This window comes from Mirounga angustirostris, unplaced genomic scaffold (assembly GCF_029215605.1).
Source record: "Mirounga angustirostris isolate CCGP_5_RB_7025 unplaced genomic scaffold, mMirAng1.0.hap1 SCAF_9, whole genome shotgun sequence".
NCBI classification, from domain to species: domain Eukaryota; kingdom Metazoa; phylum Chordata; class Mammalia; order Carnivora; family Phocidae; genus Mirounga; species Mirounga angustirostris.
The window spans coordinates 46,120,249-46,137,601 of NW_026991717.1; the positions used below are offsets into that span (position 1 = coordinate 46,120,249).

Below are 17,353 nucleotides of genomic sequence, written 5' to 3' on the forward strand. Positions count from 1 at the left end.
TCAGTTCATCTTGTATCCCTCTATTTGTTAAATGAGTAAGTGAATACATATTTAGTCTACCTAAGAGATATGAAAGTTTCCAGGAAAAGATAATATCTGAGCAAAGGAATGATGACTGCTCTTTTCACTCCTAGGTCATCTCTGTTTTGTGTTGTTTTGTGTTTTCCTTAGCCATACATGTCACCAGTCTTAATAATGATTTCTTTTTGGAACAGCTTGGTAATTAAGCTCATTACTCTTCCTGGAGAGGAACAAAACCTGAGCTAGTTTGTAATTGCTTTTATCTTTATTTGTAATCTTTTAGAAAACAAGTATCTGAGCTTTTTGTTTGAACAGTCATTATGAATTCTTGATAACATCTGGTTACTTAATTTGAAAAATGTGTAGCTATGAAGATTAATGCTGGACCTTAACTGGATATAAATTCAGACATACATAGGATCCGTATTAATCTCAGTCAACCCTTTCAAGCAGATGCCATATTTTGGGGAAAAGGAAATTGAAATGTACCAAGGAGCGGTAAGTTATATGCCACATAAATTACTGTGGTGTTTGGGGCTTTTATGCTGCATGGGTAATTTTTCCTGAAGTTGGCAATACATTTGCATTTTCTTATTGTGAATTATTTATTGGGGAAGATAAGTAGGTGACATTGTTTGATTTTTAATGATGTGCTGCTCTTTAGAAGGCAGCTCAAAGAAGCGTAGGACTATCTAATATAGGAATATTATATACAAATTTAGTCAAATAGGATGTAGGACCTACAGCTCGGTGGGGGAAGGGGGAATTCCTCCTTCCACACAGGCCACAAAATTCTAAGGACTGAAAAATCAGTAACGGGTAAAAAATAAATAGGGCGGTGAGAACCATTCCCTCCAAATCAGAACCTCAGTTAAGCTATGGCTTTGAATGGAACCTGAAAAATGAATCTTTTCATAGCTTCTTTTGTTAATGTGACCCTGGTCCCTACTGAGATCCAGCTCCGTAGCCATTTTAGTTGTGTGTAAAAATAGAAACTGTAAATCTAATGAATATATTTCATGTACGTGGTTCAGCACTTCCCCAGGCCTCCCTTTCCCTGTATCTTTTCCCTTCTTTCCTCTGCAGCAGAAGTACGAGAGCGTTCATTAATCCTGACCCCTGGAAAACAAACAAAAGAGAGCCCACACAAATTCATCAGTTGAAGTGGAAGGCAATTTACCCAGAGCAAGAGCCCACCCCATTGTTGCCAGATGAATGGTGCTGGTAGCTGGAGCCCAAGGAGGCTGCCACGCGAAAGACCTTTGATAATGCTGCCTTTATGGGAGCCCAGCACAAGGGACACACTGTCAGCAGGGGCTGGGCCTTGCCCTGGCGCCCTGAACCGGGGCCCCAGGGCAGCAGGCTCGGAGCCGGCTCCTCATTCTCAGTGACGGCCAAGGCCAAGGCCAAGGCCAAGGCCAAGGCGGGATGGCTGGGAGTGCCGTGCATTCGTGTCGTTTCTCTCCCGTTCTCTGAAAACCGTTGTTACACGAGTCCCTTTTCGACCATTTATCTCTTAAAAAGTTCTCTTTAAAGAAATGCCCTAGAATTTTTAAAAATACATTTATTCTTAGCTGCTAATGCTAAGAGTGTTGTAAAATTGGTATTTACTGAACGCTAGGTACTCTGTTACACCACAACAATAATTAAACAGCCCTGCGTGCTGACTGTATGTTACTGTCCAGCCCCATTTCACAGATGAGGAGAGTAAGGCTCAGAGAAGTTAAGTACGCAACTCTGTTGAGTGTGGGACAGTATTATCCCTACTTGAGAGATGGGACCAGGGAAGGGTAAGACAGAGTCTACATGTCTTCTCACTGGATCTGCCATCTAACATCACTCTTTGATGTTAGATAGTCTTAAAGGTAAGGCAACTTCTCTTCAGCTTTCTAGCACATGAAGTATTTTTCTTTTCAGTAATTTTTGAGGTAGTGGTGTTAAACTTCAAGAAACTGAGGGAAGTGGGGCTGAAATCGTCCTGACACAATAAACTTATTGGCGAATTTGTATTCAGGCATAGCTAAGCTAGCCCATGAGACTAAAGCCCCAGGAGAATATCTTGGTGTGGTAGGATTTTTTTTCCCTGCCCATTGAGATGAAACAAACTGGTCAAATCAATTTATCCCTTTAAAGAACTACTCCTCTCGCCCTCTTCTTAGGGAAAATGTTTAGGTTTTCTCCTCACTCATAGACAGCTTCACTTCAGCATCTCCAACTTACCTGGGCTTTCAGCATCTCCAACTTACCTCTTAGAAAAAAATTACGTAGGAATTTAGAATTCTAGTGAAAGTCAGATCCAGGTTTTTAGTAGGCCTCTCTTAAGACCTGTTGCCCAGATGTCTTCAGAAACATTTAGAAATGGAATTGTCATCTGCAGAGGCATGTTGGGAGGAAGGGTGTGGTGCCGGAGTATCTGAAGATGTCTTCATGTCTGAAGGCTGAATCACACTCTTGCTGATGGAGGAGTCCTTCCCAGTCCCATCCTCATTTTCTTAGGTGTAACTCCTGATGACCTAGGCAAGCTTATGAATTCCTGTGTTACACAAGCCTTAAGATTGGAACTGTACAGGGGCAAATCCATTGCTAAGACCAAGAAAAGAAATGTGATGTGTTGCTCTATCTGACCATGGTTTTGCTTTTGTTTTTTGCTTCTCTAGGCACAGTATGAAAACCCACCACATATCTATGCTCTTGCAGATAATATGTACAGAAACATGATCATTGACAGAGAGAACCAGTGTGTCATCATCAGGTATGGGAAAGAGCCTTATTAGGAATAGAGGGCGTGAGACCCTGCCAGGGTTAGCATTCATGGTCAAGGAACAGTGCTTTTTCTATAGCTGCTGGTGTCAGAAGCTGGTTGACGTACCCGAGAAACAAGCGGGCCATCTGCTTTGTCTTGAGTTATTTTATAACTCCAAATCATAAAAAATTTTGCTTCCATGGGGTTGTGGTTTATACTCCTGTAGCTGAGGGCATTAGGCTGGAGGGCGCATGGTGCTAGCCTGACTCTGTGATTGGGCCCGGAACTAGCATCATAAAACATCTCTCTTCCCACTTGACCATGGCTTCACTCTGAAATGGAGATCCTTTATCAGGAGTACAATAAGTGTGCTTCACTATTTTTGTCAGCTGGAGTCCTTTTCCCTAAGTCCCTCTTTTTCCTTTCCTTAGTAATTTAGTAGTTCAAGTTCAAACTTTTTTGGTATACTTTGTCATTTGCTTTTAATCTTCTGAGGGCATCCCTGGCAAACAGCAGCCTTGGGTGTCTTTGGCTACATCTCAGAATCCTTCTAACCTGAGCCAACTCTTGAGTCTTTGCTGGGTTTAAGTGCTTTCACGATTTTGTTTACTGTTACGAATTTTCAAACATACAGAAAATATAAATATCCGCACTCGCATCACTTAGAACTTGGCAGTTATTAACATTCTGTCACATTTGCATTCATCTTTTTAGTTCTTCCATTTTTTAACTGAAGTACTTTCGAAAATTTTTAAGCTCTGGATATTTATAAACAAAGGCAAGATGAGAAAGAGTATTATAATATGCTCCTGTGGATCTGTCACTCAGCTTGTACAGATAGTACTTATATGGCCAATCCTCTGGTCCTTCTACCCTGCCCCTTCTTGGTTGGTTGTTTATTTATTTATTTATTGAAAGATTTTATTTATTCATTTGAGACACAGAGACACAGAGAGAGGAGAGCATGAGCAGGGGGCAAGACAAAGGGAGAGGGAGAAGCAGGCTCCCCGCCGAGCCAGGAGCCCGATGTGGGGCTCGATCCCAGGAGACCTGAACCGAAGGCAGACGCTCAACCATCTGAGCCACCCAGGCGCCCCCCCCCGCCCCCCGCTTGGTTATTTAAAGCAAATCCTAGGTCGAGCATCATTTCACTTGTCACTGAATTAGAATGTGCCTCTCAACGATCATTCTTATCATACCTGAAAAATGAATAATTCTTTTAATGTTATCTAATGTTACCAGTGTTCCAATTCCATGTCTTGTTTATAGTTGGTTTGTTTTTACTCAGGTTCCAAACAAGGCTCACCCATGGCACTTGGTTGTATGTATCGCAAGTCTCCGAATCATTAACAATTTCATCTTTTTGTTTTCTGGCACTTGTCTGTTAAAGAAAAAGTTGTCTGTCCTGCAGAATTTTCCACAGTCTGGGATTAGCTGGTTGTGTACTGTCACATTGCACTGTCTCCTGTATTTCCTGTAAATTTGTCATTAGATCTAAAAGTTTGATCAGGTTCAGGTTTACTATTTTGGCAAAAACATTTCATCTGTGATGCTGTGCACTTAATGCCTGTTGGTCTCTCTTGGTGTGATGTTCAGATGACCAGTGGGTCCCTCCATTATAAATTCTCATCTCACATCATGGTTTCATTAGTGGTTGAAAAATAGTTATTTTCTAATTCCGATATTCTTTCTATGTTTATTACTTGGAATTCTTTCATTTAGTTACCCTAAAGTACAATTTATGTGGGAAAATGAGATACAAGGCTTGATTTGTTGTCTGTATTTACCAGTTTTTGAAACAATGAGTTGATGCCCTAACAACCTCCCAAAGTTAACTGTTGTTTTCAGTATCTTTCCAAACTAATGGATTTTAAATATCTTACCTGTTTACACTTACATGGTGATTTTCTTTGGGGCTCAAATGGTCCTGTCTTCGGCCATTGAGAGCTGTTTGTATTGGCTCCCATGTGCCTTTGATGTGACCTGAGTAGACTTTGATAGTTTCCTTATTTAAGATGCCAGGCTCTGGGGCGCCTGGGTGGCTCAGTCGTTAAGCATCTGCCTTCGGCTCAGGTCATGGTCCCAGGGTCCTGGGATCGAGCCCCGCATCAGGCTCCCTGCTCGGCGGGAAGCCTGCTTCTCCCTCTCCCACTCCCCCTGCTTGTGTTCCCTCTCTCGCTGTCTCCCTCTCTGTCAAATAAATAAAAATAAAAATTAAAAAAACTTAAAAAAAAAAAAGATGCCAGGTTCTCAGGATGCCTGGCTGGCTCAGTCGGTGGAGCATGTGACTCTTGATCTCAGGGATTTGAGTTCAAGCCGCACGTTGGGTGTAGAGATTACTTAAAAAGAAAATCCTAAAAAAAAAAAAAAAAAATCAAGCTCTCTTGTATATTTTCTGCTGAGCCCTCAAGTCAGCCATTTCACCAAAAAGTCCTGGTTCATTTTATTGGGAAATGGCATTTAGAGACCACCAATCTAGGCACTAAGAGTGCTAAAAGGCAAAAAAAAAAAAAAACAACAAAAAAAACCTTTTTAAAGAAAAACAGTGAAACATGAGTTCATACTGATAATTTCCAGTTTATTTTTAAGATTATAGGGTTTTTGCTTCTTTGATATTTGTATTTGTACCCCATTTTTTCTTTTTTTTTAAAGATTTTATTTATTTTTTATATATTTTTTAAGATTTTACTTATTTATTTTAAAGAGAGAGAAAGAGAGGGATAGAGAATCTGAATTGGACTCCACCCTCAGCTTGGAGCCCAAGGCAGGGGTCAATCCCCGATCCTTGAGATCAGGACCTGAACTTAAACCAAGAGTTAGAGTTCCCTCCCCTCCCTTCCCTCCCCCTCCCCTCCCCTCCCCTCCCTCCCCCTCCCCTCTCCTTTCCTCTCCTTTCCTTCGTTTTTTATTCTACCATAGTTTTCCTACTCCCACCATTGTTTTTTCATGTTGAGTGAAGAGAGCAACCCAGTTTCCTTACAGACACACCTTCTAGATTTGTCTAATTGTTCCCTGATGGTCTCATTACACTAATTCCTTCAACTGGATTTCTGTAAATTGGAAGTTAGATTTACATACTTAATTAGATGCAGATTAAGTCCCTTTGGGAGGGATACATGGGTGCTGATGAGTTATTGCTTAGCAGGAAATGCTTCTGTGTGACCCCAAATGGAGGTCGCTGACCAGTAGATAGGTAGGTGTTTTCTTGCCCAGAATTAAAGGAGAGAATATAGGGTGAGTTTTCTGATACACTCCCTTGCCTTTTGTCCTTCCTTCCGGGACCCTAGTGAGATGAGGAAGAAGGGAATGGTATTGTTGGCTGCTTCAGGGACCCAGCCCACATCTCTCCCATTCAAATCCCCCTCACCGTCACTGCAGGTGCGCGGGCACTGAAGCCGGACATGTGCCTTTTCTAGAATCCCTTTTCAGCTGTTCAGGTGGCAAAGACTTGAAGACCCTGCTCCAAGATTTCTTGGTGGCGGCTGGGCTATAATTCAGGAGATGGTAGAACAAAGAGCTGCTTTGGCTCCTGACACTAACTACCCAGACTTGGGCCAAACTTCACCAGTTAAGGCACAGTCCTGCGGAAGGCTGCTTGCACTTTAGATACCGGCTGCAAGTTTGGGAGTTCCCAGGCCACCCTCACTTCTGACCAGCTGGTTACAAGTTCAGGGGTTCCCACCACCTCAATAATTTACCAGACTGGCTCACAGAACTTAAAAAAGTGCTCTGCTTGCGGTTGCAGTTTGATTATAGCAAAAGGATACACATCAGAAGCAAACAAAAGAAGGTCTGGGAGGGGTCCAGGTGTGAAGCTTCTGGTCATCCTCCCCCTGGAGTCATGGATGGTGTTACCTCCTTCCAGTTATGATGTATGAGTCGGCAGTAGCCTTGCCAACCAGGGAAGTTTACCCAAACCTTTGTTGTCCAGAGTTTTAATCTGGGCTCAGTCACATGCTGCCTTTAGTCTCCAGCCCCCCATGAAGTTTCGGGCTAATACCTGTAGTCTCTAGTTCCTCCAAGGGTCAGTACTTACGCGATGCTCTCCAAAGCCCTTATAAATCATTGTCCAGTTCCCCAAGCCCCCAGGCAAACAGAGGCGCTCAAGTCAGGCAGGATATTCCAAGGGCCCTAGAGATTCCCTTGTGAGGCAGAAGGTAAAAGCCTGACCTCTCTTTGTGTTAATTCCTCACTACCTAAGAGCTGTGGTTCATCTGCTTTCAGAAAGTAGTTTTGCTGTCTCTGAGATTCTGTGGTTCCATCTCCCCAGCCCTGGGATCCCGGGCAGCAAACCTAACATTTGTCTGGGCCTCAGTTTCTTCCTCTATGGGTGAACTTATTGACCAGATGACCTCTGAGGTCTCTCCCGGTTTTGGAACTCTTTCTTCCAGATAATGCTGGAGGGAAGGGAAAGCAGGGAAAGGCTGTTTTCAGTAGAGAGGCCCAAGTTTGCGGCCACTTGGGAGATGCTGGGAGAGCTGGGGGCTGAGTGGAATGCTGCTTGCCTGAATGCATTTGGGAACAGAAAACAAACCCATTTTCCTGGGGGCTGGTAGAGAAGCCTGCTCCTTGCATTAAGGGCTTCTGTCACGGCTGGTAAGACAGGGAGTTTTTAGAATCATTTCATTAGGAAGAAAAAAAATTCATGATGACCTCATCTCTCCTGTGTTCTTTTGGACCTTCACCTCCCAATTTCCCAGGTGTGACTTTGTCTACATGATGAAATGTACACTCTTTACAGGGGACGATGGCAGCACATAGGGGCAGTGTTATTGATTTCCTCCCAGACTTACTCATGTTTTCCTAAGAGGTGGATATGGTGACAGGATGGATTGGCGGTTGACTATTCCGGGACTAGAAATCAGTGTAGCAAATTGAATTTAAAAAGAAAGAACTCAAGAAAGAAGACAGGCTGCTTTCTCAAGTACAGGCCTCCATCCAAGCTTTGGTCCTGAGTTTTGCAAACGTTTATAGACTTGATTTGTCAAAATAGCTGGACTTGAGCAGTCTCAGGGAGACTGACTCTGGCCAACTATTCTCACGAATGAGCGTGAATTAGACTTCAGTTCATGATTTTATAAGGAGAATTCTGCCCTGGACAGCTCAGTTAATTATTTCCCTGGAACAGAGTCCACGAGGGGAGCCAGATTCCTGTTATAGGGTGGAATTCAGGGCAGAGGGATGATCATATTGGCTCATGCCATCAGATCATGGCCCCTACCTCTATCTGGAGACAGCAAAGTAGGGTGTTGCTCTACTCTTCAGGGGTCTGTTTGCCTGGGGAAAACCCATCATTTCTGCTGTTCATTTTACTGGCCTGACTCCCATGTAGGTCAGCTCCCTTTTACTAACCTACGCTCTCCTGCCAGCCCCTGCCATCCGTCAGGTCAAGTCCTAGTCAGGAATAAACACCCAGGATTTGCCTTAGGTGTTCCGCGAGTCTTCCCCAACAGCCCACTGGCAGATGGGCCAGGAGAGTGGCTGCTCTCGACGCTACTTTCCTCCACCATCCCTTGCATTCTCTAATTTAACTTCCCAGGGATAAAGATTTCCAATTCCCGAATTGCCTTATGAGTTCAGCAGCTATGAAGATATCTAGGCTCCACATCCAGAGATTCTGTTTCAACTGATTTGTGGTGGTGGGCCCAGAGCATCAATATCTTTATTCAAGCTCCCCAATTTTTCTAGTTGAGAACCAAGATTAAGGCAACTGGAATCCTAGTTCCTAGTCACCTCTTGTGTTGAAGCGCTGCTAACGCGGGCAAGGTAAACCCCCCTGAGTACCGGCCCTCTGCTGGGCGCTCTCTGCACGTGTTGCCTCATCCTCCTCACAGCTGCTCTGGGTCTCGGCATTATTGTTTCTCAGGGTTCCATCCAGAAAAGAAGGCTTAAGAGAACTCAAAAGATCCTCCAACTAGTATGTGGCAGAATCTCTGTTTGAACTTCGCCCTGTCTGACTTTAAACCCCATGCACTTTCTCTACACTCTACTGTCATGACACCTCTCTGTGTCTCAGATGTCCCACATTTCCATGGAGGTGATAAGGCTACCATATACTGTGACGAAAGATTAGTTATCTAGGACTTGAGCTCCTATGGTAAAGGTCTTCTCCCACCCAAACCACAGATGCTTGTTTTAACCTAATCCTTTATAGGTTGTTGGCCATGATGCCTTCTGCAACCCAGGAGGCTGATGATTGTGCTTTGTCATCAGTGGAAGACAGACAGATGGACTTACTGAACAAACATGACCTTATGAATGTGTGAATCTCAATTTCTTCCATATGTGAAGACGCATGTATACACTAGATGGCCATACCTGGGCCATTTCTTTATCTTGATTTACTTGTTAGCCCTGGACACGTGTGAGGGAATTATGGGTGTGTATTGATTCATGCATTTGGTGCATTTCATCAATGGAGGAAGCCAGCGGGTCACTTTTCCAGATAACCCTGCTTTTCACCCCATACTATGTTCCTTGCAAGCCATGTAGTTTAAAATATGTGCATTTATCAAAGATAACCCTCGTGCTATAAAAAATTACGCATATTTGGCACATAAAAATAACAGTATGTTATGAAGTTGACCTATACGAAATAATAGAATTCTAATAATTATTAAGTAAACATTTAATAAAGATTCATTTTCTTTATCTTTTCAGAATTTAGGAAATCTCTTGATGATGTACACGATGATGTACACGATGTTTAAGAAGCTATCTTGAAAAGTTTCAATGGACATGTTCTTTTGATAAATTTATAAGGAGACATATTTAAATTATTTGAGTTCTTCTCAACTAAAAGTTGGGGTCATTCTTTATCAAATGGGCGTTAACAGTATCATGTTACGTGAAGACATGAGAGAGAACTCCAGTTACAAGAAATGAGAGAGCCTGTATCTCAAGTGTAGGCCTTTCTCCTAACCTGCAGGGTCAAAAACTATGGCCCATTGCATGTTTTTGTAAATAAAGTTTCACTGGAACAAAGCTACATCCATTTGTGTATATTATCTTTGCTTCTGTGCTAAAACGACACAGCTGAGCAATGACAGAGACCATAACTGGGCCTTTATGGGAAAAGTTTACCAACTCCTGCCTGAAGCACAAGTTATCGTTGTAATAATCCCATTTATGTGACATACAGCATCTCATATTTCACAAATTTATAATGGTTCTTTTTATTTTTACCCCAGAACTTACTCCTTCACCAACCCTCTCCCAAACATGGTTGCTAGATGAATGCTCTTAAACTGTCGTATCATTTAAACTGTGTTCACTTCTGCCAAAATACCTCAGTGGCTCTCCATTGCCTAGTTCAGTCCAAAGTCCCTAACTTGAGTAGAGACCGAAGTCCCTACCTTGGGACACCTCCCACTCTATTTTCTCCTACTCTAACCAAATTACTCTATTTTTTTCCCCTCCAATGGGTCAAGTTCACTTCTGCATCCAAGTCCTTGCCTGGGTAGTCCCCCCCTGCCCTTCTCATCAGTCTCAAGCCAGTGATCCCTCCATTTCCTGAATTTCAGTAGCACTTCATATAGCCCTCATTTTCACCTACTTCGTATTATGATTATTTAATTTGCATGTGCTTATTTTAAGTCGTTTTTCGATCCTTGATGACTAGAAACTGGTGTTAGGCTTCTTGGGTTCTCTAGTACACAATAAATGTTTATTTCATGATACTTTTGAAACTGGAACACTTGAAATAAGCTATAAGTGCTATTCGCGTTTGTGTAAGGGGGAGATCACTTTGGCCTAAAACAGTCAGCAAAGGTGTCACGGAGATGTTGGGACTTGATTTGAGCCCTCCCCACTGGATGTGTAGGAGGAAGAAAACATGAATGGCTTGAGAGCCTCTGGAACTCACACTGTGTGACAGGGAGAAAGTGAGGAGTCTATCCGTGTGGTTGTTAAAGGTTTCTATTGACAAATTGTCCTTGTACATTACTCGTGGGCCAGTTCTACTTCTGTTTCTCTATTATAGCCATGTAGCATTTGTGTGGCAGTGCCGGGTTGGTTGATTTGGGGAGGTAAGTGTGATTGAACGATGGGCTGGGTGATCTGGGGTAAGCCTGCGGGCCTCGTTGGTGTCTTGCAGGTCTCTGAGCAGGGACATGATGCACAAAAGGCTGGCTGACAGAAGTAAGTCTGTGGGTAGAAAAGAGATGGGATCGGGGCGCCTGGGTGGCTCAGTTGGTTGGGCGACTGCCTTCGGCTCAGGTCATGATCCTGGCTGGAGTCCCGGGATCGAGTCCCGCATCGGGGTCCCTGCTCGGCAGGGAGTCTGCTTCTCCCTCTGACCCTCCCCCCTCTCATGTGCTCTCTCTCTCATTCTCCCTCTCTCAAATAAATAAATAAATCTTTAAAAAAAAAAAAAAGAGATGGGATCTTGAGAGCATACAGATAGCTGGTGAGGTAATGAGGCCCTGACCTGAGCTGGGAAGGCAAAGAGGAAACTGATGTGTTCAGTGAGCCTGTGAAGCACTAAGAGGATAGGACGGGCACGGGGACTCTGGACAGTGCCAACAGATAAACAACCACTCGAGCAATAATTTTTTTATGACCCTCTGACTCAACAAAGTAAATAAAAGTATATTTTATCACTGTTAAAAAAAAAAAAAACCACAACCACTCGAGCTCCGTCAGTGTCATTGACAATGATGGGCTCCTGAAGGCACAAGTAGACACCTGTGGGTCCAGTACCTGGCAACCCATATCCGCTTAGCTCATTCGTCTTCCATGCTACAAAATGCAGAATTTGGATTTGTGTTATAGAACTACATATGTGATGCCTTTGGATCTCCCAGAGACATTGTTGCCCATCTATTTAATAAAATAATCATGTGGGGGCACCTGGGTGGCTCAGTCGGTTAAGTGTCTGCCTTGGGCTCAGGTCTTGAGATCGAGTCTGGTGTCGGGCTCCTTGCTCAGCGGAGAGTCTGCTTCTCCCTCTCCCTGCTCATGTTCACGTGCTCTCTCCCTCTTTCTCCCTCTCAAATAAATAAAGTCTTTAAAAAAACAAATATATAAAATAATCATGTGGTAAAAGGTAAATCGTGTGGTAGAAGGGGAAGGAGAACCAGCAAGTTTTTCGTGTGTTCTTTACCGTCTCTGTATGACCAGACAAGAGCTCAGCAGTGTGGCTGGAGCCCTTTCTGGGGCCCTTGCCAGATGACCTCTGTGGGGAACATGTGGAGAACATGTATGTGGCCGTTTCATTGCTACTATCAGAATGAATTCCTATCACTTTCGGCCCACATCAGCTCTTGCCATCCTGGCTTGTTTTAAAACTGTGTTGTGAATTTGAAAGCATCGCGCTGGGTGCAGTTCCTAATTTTATTTTTTGCTTGAAATGTTCTGCTGCAGTTGTTTTCCAGAGACTAGGGCATTCTGTCCTTAATGTGTCCAACACCAGTTTGTAAAGTTTTGGCAGGTTGCATCCTGAATCCGTGCCAGATAAATACTGTTTTAGAAATAAATAAAGGCATGAGAGATATTTTGAAGATATATCACTAGCATTTGGTGACTGATTGAATATGAAAATCTTCATAGAGGAAAAGGAGATAGTGTCACTGTTGGGTCTAAGATTTCTGAATTATCTGCTTCAAAAGATACTTTGGATTTGGGATCCCTAAGATTTGGAGTAGTAAAGATTAAAGATGAAAAGATTAAAAAAAAAATCAGAACCTCTAATATTTGGCTTGTGTCCTGTCTCTGCGCTCTGTGTCTGCACCATCAAGTGTCTCATGGATTCTCAAGCTACCTTCCTGTCTTTGATGTATTTCAGGAATCTTTTATTATTAGCATTGGAATGCTTCTGTTTCTCTTGGTCCACCTAGCTTCTTGTTTATCCCAGCAACATTGACCTTTGAGGCTCCCTGTCCCTTTGGCCTGGTTTTGGGAGGCCCTGTCAGCTCACACCCCGGACTGGGGTCTGCATGAGAACACTCTGGCTGTGGGCTTGAAGAGCACGACCTCAAATCTCCCCTTTCCCCCAAGCTCGATGCAACTCTTACCTTCCAGCCTGTGTGATTGTAGAAATTCCTTTATCACCAAAGAATGTTATTCAGGAAGGCTGACTCACTAGCTTATTAATATATTATCCAAAATCATAATAGTAGCCCCTTTTTGGGTCCCTGCTTTAAGTCTCAACATCTTTCACTTATATCAGTTACAACTTGGCAGATGAGGTGTTAACTACCCCCGTTTTTTTGCACATCAAGAAATTGAGTCTCAGAGGTAAAGGAACCACGTTAAACATCTCACATTTGCAATGTGGCAAAGCCACGCTCCGAGCCAGGACTGCCTGGCTCCATTATTACACTCTTTCCACTTCTCCCTGATGCGCTGAGCCAGCAGGTGTCAGGTTATCTGGGTGATAATCTGTTAGCAGCCACAGTCACGTGGTGTAGTGGAAAGAAAGACCTCGAGGGCTGAGTCACAGGGTGGACTCAGTTCTGTTCTGTATAAAGTGTGACTTCTGCAAGCTTCAGTCGCTTTATCTAAAAAAGAGAATTAATGCCTTAAAGGAATATAGGGAAAGCCGAATAAAGAAATACACATAAATATGGGTTTTCTTAAAAGATTTCATTTATTTGAGAGAGAGAGAGAGAGAGAGCATGAGTGGAGGGGGAGGGAGAAGCAGACTCCCCGCTTATCAGGGATCCTGCCATGGGGCTCCATCCCAGGACCCCGGGATCATGGCCTGAGCCAGAAGCAGACACTTAACCGAGTGAGCCACGCAGGCGCCCCCAAAATGTTTTTAAACTGTTAAGGAGTGCTGTAAAGTATCTGCTAATAACACTGAAAAGAATTTCAAAGCTAATAAGTAGTTGAGCTGGGGCTCAAACTTGGTCTTCAGACTAAACATTCGGCTCTCCCTATTGCGTCAGCCTGGGCCAAGAAGAGTGCTGCCATGAGGCCATTTTCTTGGCAGACTGTAGGTGAACACTGTGTCTGCTTGACAATACTAATTGGGAAGAAATAAGAGCTCTCTGTCGTGTTCACACTTTCCTCATTTTGTTAAAGAATGAGTTTCTTGGGGGCGCCTGGGTGGCTCAGTCATTAAGCGTCTGCCTTCAGCTCAAGTCATGATCCCAGGGTCCTGGGATCGAGCCCCGCATCAGGCTCCCTGCTCAGCAGGGAGCCTGCTTCTCCCTCTCCCACTCCCCCTGCTTGTGTTCCCTCTCCCGCTGTGTCTCTTTCTGTCAAATAAATAAAATCTTTAAAAAAAAAAAAAAAAGAATGAGTTTTTATCATTTACTCAGTAGCTTTGGCAGGTCTGTGTGATTTTGTATTTTACACACTTAGCTATTGCATGTACTTGAGGATTTATTTTTCAGTGTCAGGACAGGGTCTGACAGATCACCCCTTTCTCTGCCACCCTGCAGTCCCCCAGGTGAGCAACAGAGATTCTTCCCCTCAGACCTGCCTCTTCCCAGATCCAGGAAGGCTGCCAGGAAGGGAATGTGTGAACTGAATCTTTGGAGAAGGCTGCCCCGAACCTTCTCTGATGTGTTTCTCCTTCTTGATCACATGTTGTCATGTGATCACAGGGATGCAGGCTATTATTTGTTCCTTCCCACTGTGTGTGAGATAATAAATGTTTTGGGGCAGAAGCCTTAATTAAAGAGATGTCTATCAGTGAAGACTCGGGTGTAGTGAAAGGTTTGATTATGCTATGAACCGTGCTATTCATGGAGTGACTTCACAAAACACTGTTGATTTTAATCTACCAGCTAACCCATATGAGGATTTTATTTTATTATTATTATTTTTTAAGATTTTATTTATTTATTTGACAGAGAGAGACACAGTGAGAGAGGGAACACAAGCGGGGGGAGTGGGAGAGGGAGAGGGAGAAGCAGGCTTTCCACTGAGCAGGGAGCCTGATGTGGGGCTCGATCCAGGACCCTGGGATCATGACCTGAGCCGAAGGTAGACGCCTAACGACTGAGTCACCCAGGCGCCCCAGGATTTTAAATATATGCCCTGATCCGAAGCAGTAGAGCGAGGCTCCTTTCCTAGCAATGCCTCTCACTAGCTGTGTGTCCCTGAGCGAGTTGTGTAGCATTTCTCATCAAAGAAAGGGGATCAGAGCACCTACCCCACAGGGCTATCATTCAGGTCAAGTGATTGATGGATGTGAAGCCCGTACAACGGTCCCTGATGTGCCTAAACTGCTCACTCACTGGCCAGTTCTACAATGATTACATCCACTAGTTTACTCCTTTCAAATCTCCTTTGGAATTGATGTTGTTTCTCATCTTCTGGACTATTTCTCAGACACACAATGTTCATCTTTTGAACTCTAGAATTAGGAAAGAAATTTTTTTAACTATCTCTGTATTTTTTATCCTTGGGTTATACATTTTGAACTAAGAGTCAAGTTCAACACTAATATGTCCCTATATCCAAAAGTAGGGTTTGAGAGAATCGGTCCCAGCAGGAAGATTTCAGAACTTCATTGTCTTCTCGGTTTCCCCACCATGTTGACACAGTCGGCCTCCAGCTCCCTCGGCTCCCGGGACCCTGCATTCATCCTCCTCCTTTCCCTCATGCCTCTCCAGCCTTTCCAGCTTGTTCTCCATGGGGAGTTTCTTCCCCAGCGCTCCCGAAATGTCAGTGGTCCCCATTTCGTTTGACATGCTTTGAGCTGCCAGCAACAGAAAATCTGATTCAAACTGTCTGAGAAATTAAGGCAATTTATTATCCCATATAACAAAACATGCAGAGGTTGTGGAGACCTCAGGACTGGTGGCTCAGTGGTCCATTGATGTCAGTAAGGACCCAGGTTCTTTCCAGCTCTCTGCTTCACAGTCCAGACATGCTAAGATTTGTTCTGGTTCCCCTCGGTGGTTGCAGGTGGCTACCAGGGGCAATCAGAGTAACGTCCTTCCTTACATCCTAGAGGGGAGAGGAGCCTCTCCCATGAGTCCTTCCCTTGAGTCTAATTGGGCAACCTTGTTAATATGGACTCTTGAATTGCTGGGGGTGGTAGGTCAGGTGCATATGGGCTCAGCTGAGTATGGGACCAGCTTCTGTATCTGGTGTACCAGGCAAGATACCCGAACCAAGTCAGAAAATTGTCAGGGAAAGGGAGGTGGGGAAAAGAGCTTGAGTGGGAACCATTAGTGGCCACTACAGTCCCCAATGTCCCAGTGCAGTCTGTGCTCAGGCATGCTTCTCTTTGGTAGTCCCACTGACTCTCACACATCCTGGTATTCTCATCCAGAACCTTTCCCTATGCTTCAGACTCAAATTTTCAACTATCTGCCCCCATCCCTATTAGCCACTGATCAAGACAACTTAAAAGGGGGAAAATATATATATATATTCACATGTACACAGGTGAACAAATATTCCACCTACTTCTTCCTCCCCATCCTCAGATTTGCAACGTTTCCTATAAACTCTCTTTCAAACAATTTTTTTGAAATAATTCCAGTTGTACAGAAAAATGGGCAGAATGAACCTAGCAACTGTTGTGTCTTCTTCACCTAGTTTCCCCAACTGGTAACATTTGACCACATTTACGCTCTCTCCCACCTCTTCCTCCAACCATACGCACACAGACACACACAATTATTGATATTACCAACTATATTAGTATTTTTCTGAACCTTTTAAGATCAAGCTGCAGAAGTGATAACTCATCACCCCTAAACTCTCCAGTGTGTATTTCCTAAAAACAAGATGTTTTCCTACATAACCAGTTATAATACTCCAAATAATAGTACAGTTTTTTTTTTTTTACCAGTTCTCCCCTAAATGTCTTTTTCCATTCTTTTTTTTTTTTTTAAGATTTTATTTATTTATTTGACAGAAAGAGACACAGCGAGAGAGGGAACACAAGCAGGGGGAGTGGGAGAGGGAGAAGCAGGATTCCCGCCGAGCAGGGAGCCCGACACAGGGCTCGATCCCAGAACCCTGGGATCACGACCTGAGCCAAAGGCAGACACTTAACGACTGAGCCACCCAGACGCCCCTCTTTCCATTCTGTCCCGGGATTCTTTCCAGGAATACATGTCTCTTCAGACTCTGTCATTTTGGAACAGTTCCTCAGATTGCAGGGGACGCATTGCAGGGTTTACCCAATATGTGTATTTCTTGCTTTTTACAGTTTTAAAGAGTTCAGGCATTAAATTCAGTAGGCTGACCTCAGCTTGGGTCTGTCTCGTGATTCCTTCTGACCAGACTCAGGTCATTCCTGCCGAGCAGGACTTCCTTAGAAACATCACTGTGCTCTTGAGCAACTGGTGGGGCCTGGACATGTCTGCTATGTTTCTTCTGATTAAGTTCACCATATTTTCTTTTAGGACATGTTAGCGTTTTGTGGGCCTCTTTTGAGATTATGACAGCATCCTGCTCCTCATTAAACCTCCACCCACCGTAGAATCCATTGATGACTCCGGCCCAAATCAGTCACTTAAATGACAGGTGCCAAAGGGTGATGCTCTGTTTCCATCATTTCTTCTTTGTTCATTAGTTGGCACTCTATGATAAGGAAGAGTTTTCCCTTCTCCCTTGTTATTGATTGATCTTGTTTTATGGCAGTATGTATGGACTATATTCAGTGATCGTAATCCATTC

The 17,353-nt window shown here is 43.7% G+C and overlaps 1 protein-coding gene across 1 annotated transcript in view; it reads left to right on the plus strand.

The window, feature by feature from the left end:
* Positions 1–17,353, plus strand: part of MYO1E (myosin IE) — a 194,779-nt gene that overhangs the window by 90,097 nt on the left and 87,329 nt on the right. The window contains exons 3-4 of the mRNA XM_064570382.1: positions 430–519; positions 2,679–2,773. Coding sequence (XP_064426452.1) covers positions 430–519; positions 2,679–2,773 — 185 coding nt within the window. The remainder of the gene's footprint in view (positions 1–429; positions 520–2,678; positions 2,774–17,353) is intronic.